Genomic DNA, 27,901 nt, shown 5'->3' with positions numbered 1-27,901 from the left:
CTCCATGTTACCACAGAAGGTCCTCCATAATTCTTGTTTAGACCTCCGGATTGGTCCCTGCGCTGGGAGATCTTGAGATCTTCCCAGTCCGCAGGCAACTTAGTTCGCATGGCCCTATTAAAGAGCTTGCGAACCTCCTTACGAGCCTTTCCAAGGTCTGAGTTCCACCAAGGTGTTCTCTTCTTTACAGCTATCCTCATAGGACACTGTTATGGCGTCGCTTACTACTGAGGCCGCCTCTTCCACCTGCCCTGCTTTCCGACAGAGCAAAGGTGGTCTATCCAACCGGTCCGACAGTTTTCGGGAGCCCGTACAACACAGCCATCACCTTGGTTACCCTCGGGACGTGCCTCTGAACTTTAAGCGACGCGCCATCCCAGGGCTTAGAAGGACAGTCCTCTCCAACCAGTCCAAGGTCCACTGGTCCTCGCATTCGGCCACCATGGCGCCCTGCGGATTCCAGCGGAACCCTGCCAGACGAGGAAGGCCCCCCCCCCCGCCATCGCCTTCTGTGCGCCAGTCCTATTCTTCTTGCGAATAGGAGCTGACCGACCGCCAGGTCCTTAGGTAAGGCCCTGCGTTGGAGCCGTCCCCTCCTTCGAGAAGCCTGCCCCGTTACCGGACCTCTTTTGAGGGCCCAACTTGTTGGTCCCCTCTGACGATGAACCCAGAAAGGTTTTGTGTGAAGGTTCCATACAATTCCCAGGAGTAGTGCGGAAATGCGGTCTCACCTGGGCAGGGATGCTTGTTCAGGGCTTGGCTGAAAACAGCCGCAGCTCAGTTAAAACACGTTAAATCGCTCCCACTACGGCTAACATACCCTGTTCAAAACAGAAAAACAGCTCTGAATGCTAAACAAAATTTTAATCCAACCAAAGGAATGGTATCACTGAAATTAGATGCAATTTTCCCATCACAAAATAACCAAAATTCTTTGTATGGATGTTATATATCAATAAATACAATACCTATTTTATATTCCGGGTGGTCGATTCCTTCAGGAATATTAAAATAATGCCAAACAATAATTCCTTATGCACATTCCTAAAAATAACCGACCACTACTTTACATAAATCAAAAAATTTAAAATCACTTAGTTATTTCGTTGGAAAACATCGCTTCCTTTAGAAATATGGAAACAGATCGTTTTCATCTATCCGTTTTCGAGAAAAGTATGACAGCGGCTGTTCGCAACTAATTAACGATAAAAAAGCGGCGAAATGCTAGTACGCCACCTATTTTTCGGCGCATTTTTTTAAGAATTAAAAAAAAGTGTGCTATTGTTTGCGTTTTGTCCGTCCGTCCGTCCAGACCCGCTTCTGCCATTTTGAATTACTTCCATGTAAATGGTCCTAGAGTCCTGGAATTTTTACATACGACAACCAATTGGTCTCAGTTGACTGTAGTGGTGTAAAGTAAAACTTTTAAAAATGGGGAGGGGGGGCAGAGGAAATACAAGTTCCACCCTTCATGAAACTATAACTTTCCCGTGTGACTCTTTCGAAATTTGTGCATGGCGGAAGGGGGGGGGGTAATTTTATCTTTCATGGTATTCTAATTAAAGATCTCGGCGAGGAACCGTTTTCTAAAAACTACCGCCCCTCTTTCTCACCACTTATCAAAAGAGGGGTTGGGCGATGGGGGGGGGGGTGAAACTGGAAACTTCATGGTACTCTAATGAAAGGTCTCAACGAAAGGAATTAATTTCTACCAACCAAAGTCCTCCTCGGCCCCTTGGTTGGTCGGTTTAAAGGTTTTTTTTTTCTTATAAGGAACGTTCTACTATTCTCTCTATTGTTTTGAGGATGAAGAACTATAGTCTGATAGGTCTGGTTGGTCTCTGATGGACCTCTTCCCTGTTTCAGGAATAAAAACCACGTCTACCTACCTGCAGGATGTAGCCTAGGGAGTAGCTCCCCCTAAAAAGTTCTACTAGGATGTGATTTGCAAGAATCGAACCAGTAATTTTTAACGATTTTGATTCAGGTTGTGGACAAAAGCGGATTATGCAATAAAAAATTAGCGTCCAGAACGGTCGTCCTTCAGAGCAGTCTTTAAGTAACTGCGGTAACATTTAAAAATTTACGACCAGAACTAAGTATCGGACGAGTACCGTGGGTTCCTAAACGGCGTCGCGCCTCTCTTCCAAGAACCTCTTGACGAAAACCGGCGAAAATCGGGAAAATCTCTCATCGGCGATTAATCAAAGAAGTGCAATAAACAAACTTTGAAGTTACGCATTCCGTTACACATTTAGAAACGCGCCGCAATAAAACGATCGGTCGATTTTCCTTTCGCGCACTGGCAGCGAAAAAGCTACCTTTTCTGCATAGTATAAGTGCCGGGCTCAATTAAGCGCTATAAATAGCCAGTGATAAGATTAACGAGATAGTGGAACGATTCTAATGAGGGATCCAAGGTCGTAATAACAGACCAAGTGCGTCCGGAACAAGTGCAGCAGCAGCAGCGCGGTGTCTTCGGCTAGGGGGATGAAAAGGTGCGTAAACTCCTTTTTTAAATTAGCGCTGATCAAAACTGGAAATCAGATTTTGAGTGCCCGGTTAAATTTAGACGATGATCTTAGCGGGCTCGCACCAATTAATTGCTGCGATTAATTAAACAAATTGTAAAAGTCTTGGAGGAGTGGGCGTGTTTGGTTTCGCCACCGTGTAACTAATACGAACAATTAAAATGTTTGGTAAAAGCGGGGCATGACCATTTCAGACGTAGTTATTAGATGTGTTTGTTATCAATTATCACTTAGAATAATTTCTAAGCGGTTTTTTGTGGAGATATCCGCGGTAGTTGCCAGTGTTTACCTATGAAGATGCGCCAGCGTTAGACCTTCAAGAGATTTTTAGGTAAGTTCTAAAAATTCGCTTTCTTTCATCGATGATAGATGCGTAAATGGTTTGTAATTGCATCAACTTTTTTTAGATTTTATTCACATGTCAATCATTTTTTATGGCACTTTTAATTGCCAAATGTTGCCAAATACGTAACCATGCCTTACCAGACATTTATAGAATATCCACTTATTCTAGTGAGTTAATCATTTATTTATTATTTAAAAATGTAGGTAATAACGTGAACTCCATCCCCTATAATGCAGGGGTGGAACAGAGGTGACACACATCCCCCATTTTCTTTTGCTCTCTTTAAGTTGCACTTTTTCGCCTTCCTCCCTGTTTTCTACATCTTTCTCGTCCACCCTCTTATTCGCTGTATTAGCCTCCTTCGATTTCTTCTTCGTCTGCAGCCTCTTCTTCTAAGTTTTCCTCGTCTTTTCCTCCATCACAAATTTTAATAAAATATTCATTTATGTTTGCCCCATAGATCTCTATCTATATCTACTCATCAGCATCGTTATCTTATTTGCTTTCCTCATCTTGTTCGCCTCTTTGTCTTCCTTGTCTTCCATTTCGTCCTTATCTTCTTCTTTGTCTCTACGTTTTCTTCGTCTAGAAGAATTAAAAAAATTGTTATTGATTTCTGTACCATTTTACTCTCCTCTATTTACAAACTCATTTTAACCATAGGCTCTCTCCTCCTCCTACTCTTCTACTCCTTGAGAGTTCGGCACTAATCCTTCTTCGTCTCCTTTGCGTTCTTCACTCTTCATCGTCTTCTTCATTTTCATCGTCTTCTACTTCATCCTTTTCAATTGCTATTCGAAAATACATGCTACGTCTCCTTGATCTTCAGTTTCTTGCTCGCCTTCTTTTTTGTCTTTTTCGACTTCTTAGCTTTCTTCCTTGATCTGTTCTCCATTTACTTTTATCTACAATTTCAGAAAAAGAAGAGAACGTTAACGTTTTTTTTACCTTTCCTAAGAATAAGCCTACTAGAATTTCGATTAAAACTGTTGGTGCTTCAGCATATTGTGCCTGTTGAATTATGCCGAACTTGCGTTCCGCTCGCTTTCTTCATCTGTCTCACGGTTGTCATCTTCGTCGCCTTTTTTTTATCTTCTTTGTCCACGTCTTCTGTTCCAGGCATTACTTACCCTTCTTTTTTGATTTAGTCTTCTTTCTCTTCGTTTTTTCATCTCTTTTTCTTTCTCTCTTTCTTTCTACTAGTTATTCAAGAATGAGGTCCACCATAGAAATCTAATCTAATTGTCATTAACAGAGAGATTAATTGAAAATAGCCACTCAATGCCATTGAGGGTTTAGATTTTATTGTTATTTTCGCTGTCCTCCTCTGTTCCCTCATTTGATTCGTCTTATTCTCCTTCTCTTTTTTGCCCGTCTCTCTCGTCTTCCACCTAGCGTGTTTTACAGGACTTCCTTGGTTTCTTCGCCTCTTTGATTCGTCTTCTGTTTCGTACTATTTTTCGTTTTTTGGTTAGCCTCGAATTTGAAATATTCATATTTTTGTCCCGTCTTCATCGTCTTTTTTTGGTTTATAGTTTTCCTCGCATCCTTTATCTTCTGTGTGTTCTTCTCCTTTTTAGTCTTATTCGTATTCCACGTCTACCTCGTCCATATTTTCTTCGTCACCTTCATTTTTGCTTTCTTCACCGTCGTCATCTTCGTCATCTTCTTTACCTCTCTCTTCCTTTCCCTTTTCCACATTTTCTTTTCATGTATTACGTCTTTTTCATCTTCTATGTCTTCCTCGCCTTTTTATACGCCTGTTTTTCTTTATCTAGAATTTTTATAAAATTTGTATTTATTTTTGTCTCTGTTCTCATCTTCATTTTATCTTCTTCGTCTTTTTTTGTTTTCTACCTCTTCTTTTCATCTTCACATTTACGTTATCCTCCACGTTTTCGACATTTTCCTCGCCCATCCGTTTTCCGTCGCATTTGCCGCTTTCGCGTATTTGTCTTCTTCTTCTTTTACATTTCCCCCACCTTCGGCATCTTCTTCTTTTTGATCTACCTGTATATCTTGAGTTTGAGAAGAACTACCGTTTTTTCTGTCCCATGGTACTCTCATTTTGTGGTTTCGTCGTCTTCTAAGTATTCTTCGCCTTTTTCATCTATTTCTTTGTTTTATTCTTTGTCTTTTTGGCCCTCTTTTCTTAATCTTTTTCTTCGTTTTCTTTGTCTTCCTCGTCTGCGGCGTTTTCCTCGGCTGTCAAATTTTCCGCTTCTCCCATGTCACGCTCTATCGTGCTATCTTAATTCTTGTTGACCTTCTACGTCTTCTTAGCTTTCACCATCTTCTTGGTCGTCTTCCTCATCTGCCACGCCTTCTTCGTCGTCCAAGAATTTCCTCGTTCTTCATTTTTTGTTCGTTTCCCTTCATCTGAAATTTGAATAAAATTTTTATGTTTTCGTCTTTATATTCGTCGTATTGTTCGTCTTACTCAACTGTCACGTTTTCCTTGTCTTCCTGTTTTCATCATCTTTTTTGTTCTCTTTTTTGCCGAATTTGAATAACATTTTCACACTCTTCGAATTAATCCGATTCTTCGCATTCTTCCAATCACCTTTTTATAGATTCTTCAATTTTTTTTATCATTTTTTAGTTTCTTTGAATTCTCTAATTTCATTAGAAGTGTCACTTTTAAGTTTCTTCTAATCGTCAGATTCTGAAAATTTTTACAATTTCTTCCGACCCTTCGAATTCTTGGACTTCGGATTTTCCAAAACACAACATTGGTGCAAAGTTACAGCTTGCTAATAGAAATCTTAAAATTAGCTCCTGTTTCAGCTTGCGTGTATTGCTCATTCGGATCGAAGGACCAATGTATATCATCAAGATATCAAGAGAAAATCTATCTATCATCTCCTTCATTTTCTTCACCTTTTCTTCTTCTTCGTCTATCACGTCTTCTTCCTCTTCTTTTCTTTTTATTCACTATCCTCTTAGTTTTCCTTTATCTAGAATTTTAATAAAATTTTAATTAATTTTTGTCACGTCTATGTTATCTTCTTTGCTTTTTTCATCTTCATTCATTTTTGTTATCCTCTACGTTTTTCAGATTTTTCTCGCCCATCCTTTTTTCATTAGCATTCTTCGCTTTCTTCGCCAACGTCGTGTTTGACTTCCACGGCCTTTTCCACATTTACCGTCTTCTTCTTTTTGGTCTGCCATTTTATCTTGAGTTGAGAAGAACTACCATTTATTTCTGTTCCTTTGTTACTCTCATCTTGTGGTTTCCTCGTCTTCTAAGTCTTCTTCCCATTTTTCGTCTACTTCTTTGTCTTATTCTTTGTCGTGTTTGCTCTCTTCATTTTCCTTCATCTGGAATATGAATAAAATGTTTATTAATGCTTCTCTTATGTTACTTTTTCTCGTCTCCATGTTTTCGTCGTTTTTTCTACGCCTCTTACTTCATCTTCCTTTTTTCGCCTTCTCCATTCTCTTCGTTTTCTTTGTCTTCCTCTTATTAATTCTTCTCCCATATTACTTTCTATCTTCTCATCTACATTCTTTTTTACCTTCTACGTCTTCTTCCCTTTCTACATCTTTTTGGTCGTTTTCCGCATCTATCATGCCTTCTTCGTCTTCTTAGTTCTTCTTAGTGTCGGAGAGGGACGTTGCAGGGCGGAGACAATACAGACAGAGGTAGAAACGCGCAGAGCAGACAGAGAAAGAGCGAAGGACGTCGAAAGACAGAAACAGATGGAGATGGACGGGGAGACAGACCAAGGCAGATGCAGGAGAGAGACGAATGGAGCAAATAGGAAGTACTAATGCAGACCGATACATATAGAAATATAGAGATAGAAGACATGAATAAGAATGGAAAAGGCGTACACGGATATCGATGTAAATCCAAAGGAAATGAGATGGACGGGGAGACGGGCGCAGATGGCCAGAGACGGGGATACGCAGAAATAGAAGGGTACATAGAAAGAGAGAGACAGAGACAGACGGACATGTCTGAGAGGCATACATTACCTACATAAAGAGATAGAAGAGGAGAAAGGCAGAGGCAGGCAAAGGAAGATGGGCAGAGACGAATGGACACGAATGAGGAAACAGAATGACACTGTCTCAATGAGACTAGCGACAGACGAGTACGAACGGAAACAGAGGACAAGGGCAGCAGGAGTAGAAGGACACAGACGCACACCACCGGAGGCGAGCGAAATAGACAGACCGAAGGAGAGAGACAGAAACAGGCAGAGGCAGACGAAGAACAACGGAAGCAGACGGAGACAGAAAGCGAATACGACGCGGTCTGAAATGGACAGAGAGAGACGAATGCGGACGGAGACAGGCAGAGAGACAGTGGTAGTGGTAGCTAGAGGTAAACGAAAAGCGAATGTGATGGACAGAGAGGCGAACAAAGACAGAATGAAGCAAACTGAAAGAGAGAGAAGGCGACAAATAAAGGTTAACAGAGATAGAAAAGGATAGACTGAAGAGAGAGGTAGACGGGCACGTCTTAGAGGCATGGAGAGACAGAAAATGGTAAACCGAGGCAAAAAGAGACACGTGGACAGTAGATGGAAGAGATGAACGGTGATAAACAGAGAGAGAGAGAGTCAGAAACAAACAAATAGCATGAGACTGACTGAAAGAGAGACGGAGGCAGATTGGATTTCGAAAATTGAATTTAAACGTGATGGTAATTTTTGGGGGGGAGCTTAGCTATTTCTGTACAATTGCTACATGAAATTTCAATTACCTACATGCGCTTTTTTGTCGGTATTTTTCACACAAATTTTCTTGTGAATTTTATTTTTATCAATTTAGATAATGAAATAGTTCTCGCGCTACCTACTCGACTTCCGGTGCTGTGTTCAAAATTGCGCCACGTTTAGTACACAAAAGAAGAGCGGATGACCTTTGATCGCGGTAAGTGCGAATACATAAACTTTTATAAAAAGAATAATTGTCTCGGTAACACAATACTACGACGACGTTAAAAATAGTCCCCATTGTCGGTACGGTGTACACATCAATTCTTCTCGCCGAACAAATGGATGACCCCCAAGTTGTAGAAATTGCGAAATCGTAAAAGGCTACCGGGTTAATTCTGCGAAAGTACGTCATGTCACGGTGAAAGAAGCCAAAGATTTGTTTTTAAATAAGGGATGTCAACAAGGGCTGTTGTACAAAAGCACGATACTCGAATGGGAACGTTCAGTCGATTTTTCTCCCGCTGAAATTGCGCGCCGTAGATAAGAGCCCGAAAGAGTTTGTATAAGACGGCTAATATTTAATTTGTAGATAAATAGCGTACGTGTGCTCTAATTTTACACGAAAGTATTGCGAGTCTTTAGCGGTGGGTGTGTTATACGAGTGGTTAAACAGTTTCCGCGGACTCACAGGACGACAGGACAGACAGGTAGGGCTACGAAATGATTTTTCAAATGCGATACGGGTGATAAGGGCGACGTTCTGTTGGAAAATCGGTTCGGTTACAGATTCGCTTGAAACAAATCAACAAATAATCACTGTTCTATTATAGTGCGGGTTAGCTGTCAATAAAGGAGACTTTCTTCCTTCTCACGTTTAACATTGTGCTAGTATTGACTTCTATATTAAAAAGTTGTTGCTCACAAGAACACATTTATTGCGTGATATACCAATTTATTTTTTAAACATTTTCGTATCAGGAGAACAGGAGCACATGAAGGTGTGTTAACTTTTTTTAAAAAACACCTCGGGTATCATTCTTAATTACCTTAAAGTGTAATAATCAACCGAGGTGACTTCTGGAACTTCACTTCTTTACTTGCACTTAAATTTCCAATTAGACACTTGAATTACAGATGTAAAATTAGCTCTTTGATGGTGGAAAAACTCTCCTTAACTGGCACTCCCACTAATTCCTTCGTAAATATCACTTCTTTAATCACTTTTATCCCGACGACTTAAAGCTTTTTAAACGCTCTTTAACTTTCTTCCACAAAACTTCACAATTAAACGTGACTGACTGTCTTTTGTCAACGTCACGTCATATCCTAGTGGAATTTTCTATAAAAATAAGTCTCGTCATAGTTTCGCTGGCAATCTTTGTATTCAAATCGTTATTGAATAAATTCAAAAACAAACTAATGTAGTCGCGACAGTTCTTCAATCCTACCAAAAACGGTTTTACCTTTTCTGGACCTTTCTAGTGTTAATTAGATCCGGTAAGAGTTCAGAGGGTCTGGAAGGCGGGTACAGACCTTAACAACTACCATAAGTAACCGTGTTCCAGAGTATTATTGTTTTACCAAGCGAGATCTATTCCATAAGCCCCCCCCCCCCTCTCCTGTAGTTTGTATGTCAGTATCCAAATTTTATAATCTTTTCAGACCCTGTCAGAGCCTCGTCCCTAAAGTGTCAGCACTTCTCACTGCGTTTAAAGGTTTTCTCATGCCCTTGAACCTTTTTACACCTATCTGGGGTCGGTTTTAAGCGCCGCTGGGGCTCTTTATAGTGATTTGGAGAGCTTGAAACGTCTTTCTAAATTTGTGGTTCGCTTCAACACCTATTTAAAACACCATTTTCCTTTAAGCGCGCTTTTCTGGAGTTTCCTAAGCTCTTTCTGAGGAAATGCCAGGGATAGTATTTAGCTGCGATTAAGCTAAAAAGGGATTAGAGATATAAAGTAACAATCGCGGTTAGAAATGCGATTTTATTTCAAATGTAATTAAATGGGACTATAAATACTGCTTTCCGTATGAATGGGAATGAGTCATTATAATAAAATAACCCCAAGGAGAGTCGATAAATGTGTCTATTCATACCGAAGTCGAATTGACCAACGCTTGTACTGAGAGAAGGGGTATAAATATCCGTGCATTCGTGATCGTAAGTCTTTGCTTCGAGAACTATCACCCTAGGAGTAGGCAGATAGAGGCCCCTAGGGCAACAGCTGCGTAATAGCGGTAATACCTTCAACCTATCGTCCGAATTGCCTCGCCTACAAGTGACCTAAAAGGTTCAAGAATGCGCCACGGACAGAGAGTATCGAGTGCTGCGGGTGCTCTTTTTAGAGCCTCCAGAGGGGCACCCAACACCTCTGCTGTGTTCGAAATGGAAAATCTTCAGCCACCACCACCACCAGTATTTCATGATCCTATCAGAAAAAACGGTCATCGTGTTTTTCCAGGAAAAGGTAATCGATTCCTTCTGCACCCGGGGTAGTATTTCATACCCCCAGAACCCCCGGTGTTACTTTATCCCTTCAAATGTTTAGGAAAATGAGTATGTTAATGATTTTGTAGGGAGTGTCATCCATTTTCCTGTTCTGTGGGAATATTCCATACACAAGAGCTAGTTTTGGGGGTGAATGCAGCACCGGGGGGTCTGGGGGGTATGGAATACCCCCAAGCAACGAGAGATTTCATGACCCTATCAGAAAAAAACGGACATCGTGTTTTTCCAGGAAAAGGTAATCGATTCCCTCTGCACCCGGGGTAGTATTCCATACCCCCAGAACCCCCGGTGCTACTTTCCCCCTTTAAATGTTTAGGAAAATGAGTATGCTAATGATTTTGTGGGGAGTGTCATCCATTTTCCCGTTCGGTGGGAATATTCCGTACACAAGAGTTAGTTTTGGGGTGAATGTAGCACCGGGGGGAGATATCATGACCCTATGCAGAAAAAACGGTCGTCGTGTTTTTCCAAGAAAAGGATCAACACCGGGGGTAATATCCTATACTACCTTTTGGGGGTGAATGTAGCACCGGGGGGTCTGGGGGGTATGGAATACCCCCAAGCAACGAGAGATTTCATGACCCTATCAGAAAAAACGGTCATATCGTGTTTTTCCAGGAAAAGGTAATCGATTCCCTCTGCACCCGGGGTAGTATTCCATACCCCCAGAACCCCCGGTGCTACTTTCCCCCTTTAAAAATGTTTAGGAAAATGAGTATGCTAATGATTTTGTGGGGAGTGTCATCCATTTTCCTGTTCTGTGGGAATATTCCATACACAAGAGCTAGTTTTGGGGGTGAATGTAGCACCGGGGGGTCTGGGGGGTATGGAATACCCCCAAGCAACGAGAGATTTCATGACCCTATCAGAAAAAAACGGACATCGTGTTTTTCCAGGAAAAGGTAATCGATTCCCTCTGCACCCGGGGTAGTATTCCATACCCCCAGAACCCCCGGTGCTACTTTCCCCCTTTAAATGTTTAGGAAAATGAGTATGCTAATGATTTTGTGGGGAGTGTCATCCATTTTCCCGTTCGGTGGGAATATTCCGTACACAAGAGTTAGTTTTGGGGTGAATGTAGCACCGGGGGGAGATATCATGACCCTATGCAGAAAAAACGGTCGTCGTGTTTTTCCAAGAAAAGGATCAACACCGGGGGTAATATCCTATAGTACCTTTTGGGGGGTGAATGTAGCACCGGGGGGTCTGGGGGGTATGGAATACTCCCCAGCAAAGAGAGATTTCATGATCCTATCAGAAAAAACGGTCATCGTGTTTTTCACAGGAAAGATAATCATTCCTTCTGCAACCCGAGGTAGTATTGCCATACCCCCAGACCAACCCACCGGTTGCACATTTTTCTCCAACCTTTAAAATGTTAGAGAAAATGAGTATGCTAATGATTTTGTGGGGAGTGTCCATCACATCTTCCCTGTTCTGTGGGAATATTCCATACACAACAGTTAGTTTTGGGGGTGAATGTAGCACCGGGGGGTCTGGGGGTGTGGAATACCCCCCAGCAACGAGAGATTTCATGATCCTATCAGAAAAAAACGGTCATCGTGTTTTTCCAGGAAAAGGTAATCGATTCCTTCTGCACCCGGGGTAGTATTCCATACCCCCAGAACCCCCGGTGTTATTTTATCCCTTCAAATGTTTAGGAAAATGAGTATGTTAATGATTTTGTGGGGAGTGTCATCCATTTTCCCGTTCGGTGGGAATATTCCATACACAAGAGCTAGTTTTGGGGGTGAATGTAGCACCGGGGGGTCTGGGGGGTATGGAATACCCCCAAGCAACGAGAGATTTCATGACCCTATCAGAAAAAAACGGACATCGTGTTTTTCCAGGAAAAGGTAATCGATTCCTTCTGCACCCGGGGTAGTATTCCATACCCCCAGAACCCCCGGTGTTATTTTATCCCTTCAAATGTTTAGGAAAATGAGTATGCTAATGATTTTGTGGGGAGTGTCATCCATTTTCCTGTTCTGTGGGAATATTCCATACACAAGAGTTAGTTTTGGGGGTGAATGCAGCACCGGGGGATCTGGGGGGTATGGAAAACCCCCCAGAAAAGAGAGATTTCATGATCCTATCAGAAAAAACGGTCATCGTGTTTTTCCAGGAAAAGGTAATCGATTCCTTCTGCACCCGGGGTAGTATTTCATACCTCCAGAACCCCCGGTGTTACTTTATCCCTTCAAATGTTTAGGAAAATAAGTAAGCTAATGATTTTGTAGGGAGTGTCATCCATTTTCCTGTTCTGTGGGAATATTCCATACACAAGAGTTAGTTTTGGGGGTGAATGTAGCAGCAAGGGGCGGGGGGGTATGGAATACCACCCAGCAAAGGGAGATTTCATGACCCTATCAGAAAAACGGTCATCGTGTTTTTCCAGGGAAATGTAATCGATTCATTCTGCGCCCGAGGTAGTATTCCATACCCCCAGACTCCTCGGTGCTATTTTCTCCATTTAAATGTTTAGGAAAATGAGTATGCTAATGATTTTGTGGGGAGTGTCATCCATTTTCCTGTTCTGTAGGAATATTCCATACACTAGAGTTAGTTTTGGGGGTGAATGTAGCAGCAAGGGGCGAGGGGGGATGGAATACCACCCAGCAAAGGGAGATTTCAAGATCCTATGCAGAAAAAATTATCAAAGGCCTCGTGTGATATCGAAGGAACTTCAGCGCATTTTTGTGTGGCAGATCAGTATTCTATTAGCCACTTTCGACTCAACCATCAATAACAGATCTTGTCGAAGGCTATTACAATCACTAACCGTTTCCCACTTTCCGCGTGCACCCGCAATTCGCTTTTAAAATTAAAATCGTGTCGGGGGCTACCACATTCCCTTTGATGGTAGCCACTTCCGACGTCCCGTTCACCCGCAATTCGCTTCTATTGGCGACACGAGAAAGAGAGACAGCGATTCGAGATTTACGAAACGTTAAACCGCGTGAGTTCGCAACGGAAGGTAAAAGGCGCTCGAAGTTGAGTACTTTTCGAAGACGCGCGCGCGCGCGCCTTGCAAAAGGTCGTTAATTTCGCCCCTAAGACAAAAAACAAAATTCCGCCACGCAGGAGTTGTGCGAGTTTACAACATTTAATTTCGGAACATATGATTTCCGATCAAAACGGTTCAACTTTTTTAAACGGAACCCTGAATCTATCGCTCTTAATGCAGCGTTACCAATCCCCCAACGACCAAAAAACCAATTGCTTTATTATCAGGTAGTTTTTATCGAATCTTCTTATCGGGACCAGACTGGTCGCTCTCAGTGCTAAAACGCAAATGCTTAGAAGCTCTGCAAAAACAATTCCCCTGCCCCCACGCCCACAATAGCGGATTATTACTACAAATATCGATGCCTAAATTTTCATTGGTTAGTGTCTTTTTTACTACCAATCCTAAACGGCTGTCGCACTCAGTTCAAAAGCTGCACGTTCAGCAACTTAAGGAACAAAAGCCCATACAAAATAGATTACCAAGGCGCTAATGTTCTACTAAAGTTTATTGGCTTATTAGTTGGTGGATAATCATGAGCGCAGAACGCAAAACGGGGCATAAATGTCGCTTACTTAGTGTTTCGCAAACTAATCGACAATTTTTGTAAATGAGAGGTCCTGTTTTGTGTTATCATGTGTCATTAGTTGTTTGTTTGTGTGTTAACGGCATGCGTCGGAGCCCATTACTGTTATCAAGTTTATAGCTCAGTCTAAAAATAATGAGAGAGAGATAAGCTAATTTGTATCCTACTTTCAGTTAATCGCCATGGAAAACGGAACTGGGCAATTAAAGTATTTGCAATGCATCAAATCGTCCCCGTCCTTGTCCGCATCACTCCCGGAGTACGGTGAACTGGAGACGACCCCCGCGGAATCGGCGTCACTAGATTTCCCATCCATCCATCAGGACAATCGCGTAAATTTCAAAAAGTCCCACACGTGCGGCAGTCTCTTCGCAAAGTGCGGGTGTCACAATAATGCGAAAAGGGAGTCGCTACTGCGGCTCTTCTCCCAGCCGCGTCCGAAGAGGTCGTCGAATCCGTCCCCGCCGTGCCACGCGAAAGCCGAGACCAAGAGGCTGTCCAATCCCGAAATAGGCAAAGTCCAAAGCCGGCAGCAGCGCGACGCGTTCCTAGCTCATCCCGAAATTCCCTATCCGGTACCGTTGCCGGACAGACGCAAGACGAGCGACCGTCCGCCGGACTACCTCTTGAGCAAGAGCGCCCAATCGAACCTGGAGTATTTGAAATATACCGCGCTTTCTTATCAAAATTTAAACGGAGAAGTGGAAGACCCCGCTCAGAAGTATTTAAAGGAATCGGGCATTATCGGACCAATGGGAAACGGCGCCGTCTCGAGCGTACATCGCCAGAGTGTCGCGCACGAATCGGACACCCTGCAGCAGATTAGAAAAAATTCGAAAATCATGTGCGCGGAGCCGCGGACCAAAAGTTCGTCGCGGGGCGTACCCGACGATTACGAGTGCCTCAAAACGGCCGTCGCCCGATTAAAACAGCAGCTGGCCGATTTGGAGGTGAACTACGGCAATCTGCACACGAAACTTTTGGAAAGTCGCAAGGAGGTCCACTCCAAGGAGTCGCAGGTCATCAAACTCCAAAGGGAGGTGCACAAGCTCAAGGTAAGAGAACAACCCCAACTTAAACGCAAATTTTCGTTTGTTCGCCGTACGTAAATTATCGTTGGCGCGCGTCTAAAAATATTCCTCTTATCAGATTTTTTTTCAGTTCGTCACGCTTTAAAGAAACACTCAGTGAAAAGAGTTTTTTTTATCTCGAAGTTTATCTAAAGCTTCAGCTTAGATCATTCTAAAGAATAGCCTAGACGACTGTATTGTTTGTTTTCGTCACCCGAGATAAGAACATGGTGCCGCCAGTGTGAAAAAAGTGCGCCGAAATTTACTAACAAAGTCAAAATCGTGTTTAATCCGCTATCCGCGATCTCTTGGATCAAAGGCAAATAAAACTCTTCCATTTTCCTTTATCCGAAAGAAGTTTAACACTAGTGTGGAAGAAAATATCAATTATGCGCAATTTTGCATCATATTAACTTTTTCTACGTGAGAAGAGAATGAGGTTTGCTTTTGTTGGATTTGCCCTCTTCTCCTCACCATATTTTCACTAAATTGAAAGCATCCTGCTCACTTAATCTCCTCGGCAGTCCGTCTGCCCCCAAACACCACAGCAGCGAAGCCTCCCCCTGCATCCCGAACCACTACAGAGTCGTTAAGCGAGGCTTTGATATTTTCATGTATTAGCATGGAATATATCCATATACACACGGTAGAATGTACTCCCTTGCTTTCTATAGCAGTTTTAATCTATTCTAGAGCGGTATTGTCGAATGCCACCTCTATATCTAAAAACGTCCCTAGAGCTACTTCCTTACAGGGCGTATATCTATGGGCAGATAGCGTTGGCTCTTCTGGCACGTGCCTTGGGCTGGCAGTCACAGTTCCAAACGTTATGTTAATTACCTCCCTTCGTCGATTATTGACGAAGGTTGGCTGGTTAGTTATTGTTGATAATATAACTTAGGAGAGACTCACCTCCTCCGTTGATGTCGGCGCTGCCCTTCACATTCGAGAAGGAGTCCTTTCCGCTGACAGTGATCCGTCAGTTTGGTAATTTCTATGCTTGGTGGTAGAGCCCTCCCTCGCTCCCATCTCTTTCTGCTGTCAGCATTACTGCCAACAGAATGAGAACGGGCCCCGACTAAAATGTACAAAGAATTTAATTCGTTTATGCTATATTCTGAAAAAAATTGAAAATTTCTCGAACTTCTTCAATTGTGCACAACTCTTGTGCAGATAAAGCGCATTATTTAAATCCGAATTAGCTTTTGTTTTGACATCAGCAATGGATATATTTCTTGCAGACGTCTCAATTGCCCTTTGTGAGTACCCTCTTCCGACAATCCGTGTTTGAGGTATAAGGGAATACATCCGATCACGATAAGAGGTCGAGGAGGAGAGCTATGGTTGGTAGAAATTAATTCCTTTCGTTGAGACCTTTCATTAGAGTACCATGAAGGATAAAACTAGTTCCACTCCCCTCCCTTCCCCCTCCCCTCCGTACTTTGATAAGAGGACAAAAAGAAGGGCAGTAGTAGTTGGCAGAAAACGGCTCCTTTCGCTGAGCCCTGTAATTAGAATACAATGAGAAATAACATTAATTTTTCCTCCCCCCCCCCTCCCCCCTCAAGCCCCATCGCTCACTGATCTGGAAAAAGAGTCACACGGGAAAATTATAGTTTGTACAAACCAATTTATTTCGATGAGACCTTTCATTAGAATACCATGAAGAGTAGAACATGTGTCTAGCCCCCCCCCCCCCCCTTTTCTAAAGTTTAATGCAAAACCATCCTCTAGAAGTTGTTCGAAACGGTAGAAGTGGGTCCGGACGGACGGACGGGCAAAACGCAAACAATAACACATTTTTTATAATTCTTAAAGAATCCAGTCCGTCCGTCCGTCATGTCAGTCCATCCGTCCGGACCCAATTCTGCCGTTTGGAACTACTTCTAGGGGAATGGTCCTAGAGTCCTGGAATTTTTTGCAGTAGGTAGCATATACCTTGAAGGTGTGCCAGACGGCCATCAAATTTCGCTGTCTAAAGGGGACCCCCCCCCCCCCCCCCACGAATTATTTCCTTAGATACTGTTTTTGAAAGTAAAACGTGCATAACTTTTACATACGCCAAGCAATTGGTCTCAGATTTTGCATACGCATGCTTTTAGTCGTGCCAAGTTAAACTTTAGAAAATGGGGGGGGGGGGGGGGCATAAATTGGTTTGTACAAACTATAACAAACTATAACTTTCCCGTGAAAATCTTTTTAGAGATTGAGGGGGGGAATTCCAATTACAGGTCTCAACGAAAAGAACCATTTTCTACCAATTACTGCCCTTCTTTCTGTCCTCTTATCACAGTACGGGATGGAGGGGAAGGGGGGGGAGTGGAACTAGTTTTATCCTTCATGGTACTCTAATGAAAGGTCTCAACGAAAGGAATTAATTTCTACAAACCATAGCCCCATAGAAGGGATTGTCAGAAGAGGGTACTCACAAAGCGCGATTGAGACGTCTGTAAGAAATATATCCATTGGTGTTGTCAAAACAAAAGCTATTTCGGTTACAAAAAAATGCGCTTTATCTGCACAAGAGTTGTGCACAATTTATACTTGTTTTTACAGTTTACAATTACAGTCCAAAGAAAATTCTGAATCATTACGCACGGAGGGTAAATATAGGTGAAAAATTTGGAGCAATATCTGCAATATACAAAAATTAACAATCTCAACAAACTTTTGGATTTGAATGATTTAAATCTGACTTTAATCTAATGCAAAATTTGATACGCTCAAAAGTAGCCAACTCCACTCCTTTCCCATTTGTGAAAAATAACATTCAAGTTTCTTACATAAAGTAAATGAAATACTTTGTTAATTAGCGGGACCTTCTCCAGTCCAGAAGGTATCTGGAGGTCCTGGATACGGTAACCTTGGACTGAAGTTGTATTTCGAAATGAATGCCGCTAAGTAATTTTAACACTCCAGCATTTACCTATGCACAAATAAAATGGGCCTCTAAAATGAAGTTACGCCACGGCGCTCCCCTCGTATTAGCCCTTTGTCGGTCCAAGGTTACAGGGCTACAGATGCCGCCCTAATTTGATTGTAAAACCGGGCTTACCTACTGAAGTGCCGTGGTTGGCACAGTTTGTTCTGGTTCCCCCGAAGGCCCCTCAACTGCTGTGGCATCTTCGTACACCATGCTTGTTACATCCTCGCCCCGCACCGCCGTCTTGGACTTTGAACGTCACCCTGGTGGGGTCGATGGTTACAAGTGGCCCCCAACTTGTCCCAGGAAGTCCGCTATCTCGGAAAGTTATTTAGGTTCTCCAATACTAGGTACTGTGGGAGTACTTGGTTGTTATTGTTTTTCCTATATAAGTCCCACGAGTAAGGGGGAAAGAAATGCCCCTGCACCAGTGGCGCCCGGTGCTCCGAGTTTGGGGTCGGTAGATGCTGACCCTCTATTGAGCGACGCATCCTCTTGGTCCGGCCTTCGGACCCTTAGCATTTAGGTTATTTCCTGAGGTTGTCCAAGCCGTTCAAGCACCCCCTCCCCCTGCACCATCCTTAGCCCACTAGGTGTCGTTTTACCCCGTGCAAACCCTTGGCCACGACACGACAGCCGGGCGCCATCCCTCACAAATAAAAACCTTAATCGATTAGGATGAGTTGACCGTCGCTGACAAACTATGCGCTGCTACAGAAAACCATTTTTATTTGTGCGCCATTATGTGTTGTTTAGGGTAGTTTAAGAGAATTTTTCGATCTGGTAGGATAAATTGACTGTTTCAAATCTTTGTGCAAAATTGTGAAATTAAGTAAACGTACAGTATGTAATGTTTTGCATTGTTTAAGTAAAATTGTGCGCCTCTGAAACAGAATTGTGCGCCAGAGTAGCAAAAAGAGCAATTAATATTTCATAAACTAAATTTCATGGCCCTGATAATTCTCACTAAACAAAAAATGTCTAATACAAACACAAACTACGCGCGATTTGAATGCACCATTTCAAAATTGCTTAATTGTGCGCCGTTTATGCGCTGTTTGAATATAATGGCGTGAAAGCATAATCGACTAGGATCTTTTTTTACTTAACTAATTTGAAATTATGGATTCTACAGCCCACATTCTATAAGAAATTTTTTTTTCCGGGTCGATCTGAGACAATTTTTTTATCGGGGCTCAAAAAAAGGCAGTGTATAACCTTCCTTTTTTACCAAAAATCGACTACACCAAAATTTCTCGGGAAAACACTTTTTCTTATTAATTTGGGCGCGTAGAATCCAAATCAATTCGTACTTTTTCGATCAGACTTCTTAATCAAAAGTTATAGACTAGAAACCAATTTCGAAAAAAAATTTATGCGCTGTTTGAATATAATGGCGTGAAAGCGTAATCGACTAGGATCTTTTTTTACTTAACTAAACGTACAATTTGAACCGTTTTGTAATGTTAAATAAAATTGTGCGCCGTTTGCATGAATTATGCGCTCTATTAGAAGAGATAAAGTTAGATCTGGATGAGTTTGCAGCACTAATTACCTCGGCCAATCGTATCGTATCAATTAAATATAAATAAAATTAAAAAAATATAAAATAAAATAAAAAATAAATAAAAAAATAAATAAAAATAAATAAAAATAAAAATAAAAATAAAAATAAAAATAAAAATAAAAATAAAAATAAAAATAAAAATAAAAATAAAAATAAAAATAAAAATAAAAATAAAAATAAAAAAATAATAAATAATAAAATAAAATAAATAAAAATAAAGCAATTCCAAAAAAACATTAGCAACTACCTATGGCCCATTTGGATCCACAGAGGGGATGTTCATCAGGGGCGTGTTTGAAATTATCTTCTTTTTTGAACAAGAAAATACCTTGTTAGGGTCTATTACCATCTTCTCAGGAACTTCTACGTTAGAATCTTCATAGGATCCTTTTGTAACTCTCTTAGAATCTTTTCGAGCTTGGTTCAGAAGCACAAAAAGGGGCATAATCTTTTCCTGATCGAGTAGTTCAAATAATTATTTTAGGCTTCTGGTTGAAACATGACTTTTGGGTTGCGTAATGCACCTGCCGTCAGGTTCTGATACATCGTATACTGTATTTAACCGGGAAGTGCTAATTAGCCTTCAGTCCATTTGATAAACAAACAAAAATTTAAACCGAAACTCTCGGTTTCAGAGCGTGCTGCAGCAGGCGACGTGCTTCAGCAATGAAAGCGACATCCTCACCAGCCTGCAGGAGCAGCACGCGATGGCGAACCGCGTCCCGCCGGCCGCGGTCACCTTCAACAAGAAGCAGGGCGTGTCGGCCGAATCGAGCGACATCATCGGGCCGGCGGGCGACATACACGTCCAGAAGCACGAGAAGGACTTCAGGTCGAAGCAGCTGATCAAGGACGCCATCATGGATAACAACTTCCTGAAGCACCTCGACTCGCTGCAGGTGCGCGAGATAGTCGACTCGATGTACCCGCGACAGTGCGAGGCCGGGTCCTACGTGATCAGGGAGGGGGACGCCGGCGCTCACCTCTACGTCTCGGCCGAAGGCGACTTCGAGGTGATCAAGGACGATAAGGTCCTGGGACGGATGGGTTCGGGCAAGGCGTTCGGGGAGCTCGCCATCTTGTACAATTGCACGCGAACTGCGTCGATCCGAGGTAAAACCGCCTGAGTTACAGTGCGCGCGTGACCTGGTTCTTTGCAGTGGTCACCGACTCCAAGGTGTGGGTGTTGGATCGCAAGGTCTTCCAGCAGATCATGGTGCGCACCGGTCTGCAGCGTTTACAAGACAACATCAACTTCCTCAGGTCCGTTCCTCTACTTGCGAATCTCAGCAACGACGTCCTGGCGAAAATCGCCGACGTGCTCGAAGTTGTAAGTATCCGACGCGTTAAGGGTAGTTGGTGCAGTGCGAGTGATTGCAGGAATTTTACCCGTCCGGCGCGTACATCGTCAGGCAGGGTGCGAGCGGGGACACCTTCTTTATTATTAGTAGTGGCAACGTGAAGATTACGCAGAGAATCTCGGGTGGTTTGGACGAGGAGGATATTAGGACGCTGACGCGCGGCGACTACTTCGGCGAGCAGGCTTTGCTCAGGGAGGAATGTCGCACCGCCTCGGTGATCGCGATGAGTCCCGGCGTTGAGTGTCTGACACTAGATCGGGAATCCTTCATACAGCTCATCGGCGACCTGAGCGTGTTTAAGGAGAAGGACTACGGTGATGACCAACGAATGCTGATGCGTCCAAGTAGCGTCGCCAGCGTCTGTGCTGAAAAACAAGGTGAGTGCCCCGGCACCGATAGTCTAAACTCCACTGCTTCATTTCAGAGTACGACTACATGAGGTTGGACGACCTGGACATCATCGCCACGTTGGGAGTGGGAGGTTTTGGCAGAGTCGAGCTGGTGCAATACGCCAACGACCAGTCGATGACCTTCGCGTTAAAGTGCCTTAAGAAACAACATATCGTCGACACGCAACAGCAGGACCACATCTTCAGCGAGAAGATGATCATGATGTGCTGCCGAAGTCCGTTCATCTGCCGACTGTATCGCACCTTTAGGGACTCCAAGTACGTGTACATGCTGCTGGAGGCGTGCCTCGGCGGAGAGGTCTGGACGATACTGCGCGACCGCGCCTGCTTCGACGACCACACGACGCGCTTCATCACGGCCTGCGTGATCGAGGCGTTCGACTACCTCCACAACAGGGGGATCATCTACAGAGATCTGAAACCGGAGAATCTCCTCCTGGACAACGACGGTTACGTCAAGCTCGTGGATTTCGGCTTCTCGAAACGTTTGGGATACAGCAGCAAGACCTGGACCTTTTGCGGCACGCCTGAGTACGTCGCCCCGGAAACGATTTTAAATAAGGGTCACGACCGAGCCGTCGACTACTGGGCGCTGGGGATCCTGATGTACGAGCTCCTCACCGGGAGGTAAGTCGGTTCCGTGGCGAACTTTCCCCACGGTTTCATGTTTTAGCCCACCGTTCACCGCGTCCGACCCGATGAAGACCTACAACCTGATCCTGAAGGGAATCGACATGATCGACTTCGAGAAGCACAACGTGAGCCGATCCGCTCAGAGCCTGATCAAAAAGCTGTGCAGAGATCTGCCTTCAGAACGACTCGGTTACCAACGTGGAGGAATACAGGACATCAAAAAACACAAGTAAACCTTCCTCTTGGCTTAGCCGGGTGAATCATTGTATTTTCCAGGTGGTTCCAAGGTTTCGACTGGGACGGACTACGAGCGCGCAGCCTTCCGGTGCCCATCACGAAACTGGTACGCGGACCATGCGACACCTCCAACTTCGATTGCTTCGACAAGGACGTCGATATACCTCCAGACGAGCTTTCCGACTGGGACATCGACTTTTAAACCATTTTGTGATCCAGTAAACTGTGACAATAATTTTGCTTCTTTATAAATATTTATGTACAAAGTTTTAAGGGGGCGGTAAATAGTTAACGAACCCCTTTTCCCGGAATGTTTACAAATTTAATCGCGTTATCGACGTATCCCCGTTGGAATTATTTACGACGCTTTATATCGTCCTTAATATAATGTTATGAGACGATACCGACCTCGAATTTACATCAATTATTCAAGGTGTGTTGATCGCCGAAGTGTGATTACCATCGCATTTATACTGATGGGATTCATTCCCTTAATGTGAACATTAGAATTACAAAATAGCATGCACAATTAACGATCTGGACGTTCGGTGGACGTTTTAGAAGATTCGTGCAATTCCAAAATTATCCTATAATAACAGTTCTGGACGTTCGGTGGATGTTTTACAATATTGATTGAATACCATTATTGCCCCTAAGAATTACTCTATAACCAAAAGATCTGGACGTTCAGTGGATGTGCATAAAAATCATGCAATATCAGTATCGTTCCAAAAAATTATCTTATAATAAAAGTTCTGGACGTTCAGTGGACGTTATAGAAGATTCGTACAATACCAATATCGACCCAAAGAATTACCCTGTAATCAAAGGTCTTGGACATTCGGTGGATGTTGCGAAAAATATACGCAATACCAGCCTCGTTCCAAAAACTTATTTTATAGCCAAGGATCTGGACGTTCGGTGGATGTTTTACAATATTGATTGAATACCATTATTGTCTCTAAGAATTACTCTATAACCAAAGATCTGGACGTTCGGTGGATGTGCATAAAATTCGTGCAATACCAGCCTCGTTCCAAACAATTATTTTAGTACTGAGAAAATTCTTAAGTTTTGGTGTGAACTCACTGGTCACTCCCGAAACACTATTATGATGGGAACTCCTATCCAAATATGATGTTCTCCTGATACCGAAACCACTATTAGGAGCACATATCCACACGCCATTAATGTATTAGACGCTCCCGTCCAAATGTTATGTTCTCCGAATGAAACAGCCCCTAAATTTTAAAAGGAACCTGGAAGCTGAGGTAAAAATGTGCAGTTGTACATACACACGCTGTTAAAAAAATATCCGCCCCAGTGGAGTTTTATACTCTCCTGATGGTAGACATCAATTTTATTAGAAATCCATAAGAGATTACAAGAAAGCCATTTTTATTAGGAGCACGTCCCTGAAATAAGAACAGTCTATCTGATTTATTAAGATTCAAAAAGATGTGGGAGCTTATCTTATAGGAATTTTGCATATCCCTACGCTGTTAGTGGAATAGAAGTTTCCATTGAAGTTTCATGCTCTCCTGATACTAACAGAGTCCGTTAGATTGAATAGGAATCCGGAAGATAGGCAACCGTGCCGTTCCGAAAAGTTACTTGAATTAAGAGTACATATTCACGCTGTTAACGAACTGGATGCACTCATTTGATCTTTATTCTCTCCTGATACTGAAAGAGTTCATGAGTTCAGCGATCCGTTAGCCGAGGAGGGCGCCTAATCGCCCATATTCGAGCGTTATGAGCTCCTGATACAAAAACAGTCCATCGGTTTTAATAGGGGGACACAAGCCTACTTCACAAAGAAGTTATTTGTATCAGGAGTTTGTATTTGGAGCGCATATCCCCACGCGCCGTTGGTGAACTAAGCGGCCCTTTCGTGCTTTATGTTCTCCTGATATAGATCATATTAGGAGCGCATATGCTCAAGCTATTTTGTTATTTGATCTTTATTCTCTCCTGACACTGAAACCGTTAATTAATTTAGAGATCCGTTAGTGGAAGAGAAGGTAATCCTACAGAAAGGTACATTGTATTAGAAGCATATAAATCTACCCGCTGTTTATGACTTAATCGCCCCTTTTTCAGGTTATGTTCTCCGGACGAAACAGTCCCTAAGTTTTAAAAGGAACCTACCGCCCCACTGAAGTTTTATTCTCTCCTGATACTGAACAGTCTTCAATTTTATGAAAAATCCGTAAGATATGAGATTTGCCTTACAGGGAAGCCATTTGTATCCGGAAGATAGGCGACCATACCGTTCCGGAAAGTTACTTGAATTAAGTGTACATATCGACGCTGTTAACGAACTAGATGCCCCCATTTGATCTTTATTCTCTCCTGATATTGGAAGATTTCATGTTTAGCGATCCGTTAACTTCGAGCGTGATGAGCTCCTGATACAAAAACAGTCGATCAGTTTTAATAGGGGTGCATAAGCCTACTTCACAAACAAGTTATTTGTATTAGGAGCGCATATCCCCACGCACTGTTAGTGAACCAAACGATCCCATTCGAGCTTTATGTTCTCCTCACACAGTGTATCAGTTTTAATAGGGATCCGTAATCTTACCTTATAAAAATGTTTATATTAAGAGTGCATATGCTTATACTGTTAACGAACTAGATGTCCTTATATGATCTTTATTCTCTCCTGATACTGAAACAATTAATCAATAGGTAATCTTACTAACAGAAAGAGCATATACCTATCCTTTGTTTATCACCTAAGCGCCCCTATTCGAGCGTTATGATCCCCTGATACCAAAACAGTCGATCAGTTTTAGTAGGGGTCCACCAGCCTACTTCGTAAAGAAGTTATTTGTACTAGGAACACGTTTCCCACGTGCTGTTAATGAGCTAAGCGACCCCATTCGAGCTTTATGTTCCCCTGATAGGGATCCCCAATCTTACCGTATAAAAAAGTGGTTTGTATTAGGAGCGCATATGCTTATGCGGTCAACGAACTAGATTATTTGATCTTTATTCTCTCCTGATACTGAAACAGTTCAGAAATTAAGGATCCGATAGTTGAGGGGAAGATAACCTTAACTAACGGAAAGGTAATTTTATTAGGAGCATATATCTCCCGCTGTTTATGACCTCATCGCCCCTATTCGAGCGTTATGATCCCCTGATACCAAAACCGTCAAACATTTTTAATAGGGGTCCACAAGCCTACTTCGTAAAGAAGTTATTTGTATTAGGAGCACGTTTCCCACGTGCTGTTAGTGGGCTAAGCGACCCCATTCGAGCTTTATGTTCTCCTGATAGGGATACCCAATCTTACCGTATAAAGAAGTTGTTTTTAACAAACTAGACGCCATTGTTTGATCTTTATTCCCTCCTGATACTGAAACAGTTCAGCAATTTAGGGATCCGATAGTGGAGGGGAAGGTAATCTTAACTAACGGAAAGGTAATTTGTATTAGGAGCATATAAATTTACCCGATGTTTATGACCTCATCACCCCTATTCTAGCGTCATGATCCCCTGATACCAAAACAGTCGATCATACATAATAGGCGTCCACAAGCCTACTTCATAAATAAGTTATTTGTATCAGGAGTTTGTATTTGGAGCACATATCCCCACACGCTGTTGGTGAACTAAGCGGCCCTTTCGAGCTTTATGTTCTCCTGATATAGACTATCAGTTTTAATATTGATCCACAACCGTAAGTTATAAAAAAAAGTAGTTTGTATTAGGAGCGCAAATGCTCATGCTGTTAACGAACTAAACGCCTTTATTCTCTGCTGATACTGAAACCGTTAATTAATTTAGAGATCCGTTAGTGGAAAAGAAGGTATTCCTACAGAAAGGTACATTGTATTAGGAGCATATAAATCTACCCGCTGTTTATGCCTTATGATCCCCTGTTACCAAAACAGACGATGTTGTATCAGGAGTTCCTATTAGGAGCACATATCCCTACGCGTTGTTAATGAACTAAGTGGCCAAATTTGACCTTTATGTTTACCTGATAGAGGCTATCAGTTTTAATAGGGAACTTATCAGGAGCTAATGCCCATGATGTTAATGGCCCAACGGTTTAATTTTATATTTTCTTGATACTAATAATGAACTACATGCCCTCATTCGAGCTTTGTGTTTTTGTGATACTAAAGCAGCAGATTTTATAAGCACACAGAAAGAAGATGATAACTCATATCTCATGGGAAAATCCTACCGAAGAGTGAGTTGTTATCAGGAGTGCATAAATTCAAATTATTAATAAGGGTTTATACACTCTTAATACTAAAATTTTCATAGGAGTATAAAAGTTGGGACCCCTTCGATTTTTGCAGTGTCCTGATACGTTTAAAAGTATCAGGAAATAAACGTTAAAACGTATAAGGAAAACATAATTTCAAACTGGAAATAAAATGCCCATCCCTAGTTAAACGTTATATTCCTTGACAATAAAGAAAGTTGCTTATATTGGTCCGAAGTTAAACCCATATAGAAATATTAATTTGATCAGTAGCACATAACCTTCCGTTACTTGCTCAGTTCCATCGCAAGATGGCGTATCCATAGCTGTATGGGGATAAACAAATCTGTATTGCGTTCGCAACTTCGCAAATGAAATTCATCTTCTAAGCTAAGGCTCGGAAAAACTAAAATTACGAAATACGGGTCGGAATGACCCAATTTTCGAAAAGTGTCGCTTATTAAAAATGAAATTCCCTTCCGACTTTCTAAACTTTCGCGTAAATAAAACATGCGCCCCCTCGACTCCCTTTGTGGCGCACGTCGAAAATTCTCACATTCATAAACCAATCTCACCCTTCGCGCACAACACACCGAACACCTGTTTGCACACAAATCGGCGACGCCGACGCTCGCGCCGCCAGACGCGTACACCGTCGCCGGAGGGCTCGAGATCAGTACCAGCCGTTTTTTCGCCGATGACGTACCGGCATCGTCGGCGTCGCGCTCGCCCCTTTGTTTACAAACAAGTGGACGCATGTTTTCGCCGAATCGTCGACGTCTTGAGCGCCCGGTGCCCTGTAAACGTGATGCGACGACGAGGGGTGGGTATTTTTCTTTGGTAAATCGAGTAGCTAGTGCCGATATTTTCTGTAATCAGCGTCGTTTATCAACACGCGCGCCCTACGGATCGACGAAGGGCAATTACTTAAAAGGCGCACCTCATTATATTAATAGAGTATGAGCGATTTTTTATGTCACCTTCGTTTCAAATAGAACGTAATTAGTGGATTTCGATGTTGCATGGGCCATTAGTTTTATAACTATTAATGTACTACCACTTATAGTTGTACACGCACCACTTTTACGTGAAAACTTTGTACTATATTTACTATCTTCTTGTCGGATTTCTTCAATCAAAAATTATGTTTTTGATTATTCTTCTTTACTTTTCTTCTCTTCTATTGAAGATATTGATTCCCATTAACCCCACGAGTTCAGGGAAGGTTTCGAAACTGTTCTGTCGGCCTTCAAATCAGTAAAGCCTCTGGATCGTTGAAAAAACACTGGAAATTCGAATAAATTCACCAGGAGTACGGTATTCAATATACAACTTTTACTTAGATCATTGGGGGAAGTTTTGAAATATTCCCATTAACCCCACGAGTTCAGGAAAGGTTTCGAAACTTTTCTGCCGGCCTTCAAATCAGTAAAGCCTCTGGATCGTTGAAAAAACACTGGAAATTCTAATAAATTCACCAGGAGTACGGTATTCATTATACAACTTTTACTTAGATCACTGGAGGAAGTTTTGGAATATTCCCATTAACCCCACGAGTTCAGGAAAGGTTTCTGAAACTTTTCTGTCGGACCTTCAAATCAGTAAAGCCTCTGGATCGTTGAAAAAACACTGGAAATTCTAATAAATTCACCAGGAGTGCGGTATTCATTATACGACTTTTACTTAAATCACTGGAGGAAGTTTTGGAATATTCCCATTAACCCCACGAGTTCGGGAAAGGTTTCGAAACTTTTCTGCCGGACCTTCAAATCAGTAACGCCTCTGGATCGTTGAAAAAACACTGGAAATTCTAATAAATTCAC

The 27,901-nt window shown here is 42.4% G+C and overlaps 1 protein-coding gene across 4 annotated transcripts; it reads left to right on the top strand.

Moving 5' to 3' along the window:
- Positions 1–2,108: 2,108 nt before the first annotated feature.
- Positions 2,109–22,161, top strand: LOC116180394 (cGMP-dependent protein kinase, isozyme 1-like). Of its 4 annotated transcripts, XM_031500364.1 has the most exons (9): positions 2,109–2,498; positions 7,660–7,761; positions 13,823–14,704; positions 19,845–20,322; positions 20,370–20,539; positions 20,590–20,947; positions 20,995–21,607; positions 21,654–21,842; positions 21,890–22,161. In XM_031500364.1, the coding sequence occupies exons 3-9, from the start codon at positions 13,832–13,834 to the stop codon at positions 22,050–22,052; spliced, it is 2,844 nt and encodes a 947-aa protein (XP_031356224.1). In that variant the 5' UTR covers positions 2,109–2,498; positions 7,660–7,761; positions 13,823–13,831; the 3' UTR covers positions 22,053–22,161. The 4 variants fall into 4 exon arrangements, with proteins under 4 accessions (XP_031356224.1, XP_031356221.1, XP_031356222.1 ...); XM_031500361.1 differs by lacking the exon at positions 7,660–7,761; XM_031500362.1 differs by lacking the exon at positions 7,660–7,761 and having other exon boundaries at positions 2,109–2,862.
- The last annotated feature ends 5,740 nt before the right edge of the window (positions 22,162–27,901 follow it).

Source organism: Photinus pyralis, unplaced genomic scaffold (assembly GCF_008802855.1).
Source record: "Photinus pyralis isolate 1611_PpyrPB1 unplaced genomic scaffold, Ppyr1.3 Ppyr1.4_LG9, whole genome shotgun sequence".
NCBI lineage: Eukaryota > Metazoa > Arthropoda > Insecta > Coleoptera > Lampyridae > Photinus > Photinus pyralis.
This window is presented reverse-complemented; position numbering and strand designations above follow the sequence as displayed.

What these genes read in the sequence shown, in the direction of transcription:
- LOC116180394 (XM_031500361.1), top strand. Translation starts at nt 13,832, where the DNA reads ATGGAAAACGGAACTGGGCAATTAAAGTATTTGCAATGCATCAAATCG. An exon ending in GGGAGGTGCACAAGCTCAAG is followed by an intron (nt 14,705 to 19,844) that starts GTAAGAGAACAA and finishes TCTCGGTTTCAG; the next exon opens with AGCGTGCTGCAGCAGGCGAC. An exon ending in GCGAACTGCGTCGATCCGAG is followed by an intron (nt 20,323 to 20,369) that starts GTAAAACCGCCT and finishes GGTTCTTTGCAG; the next exon opens with TGGTCACCGACTCCAAGGTG.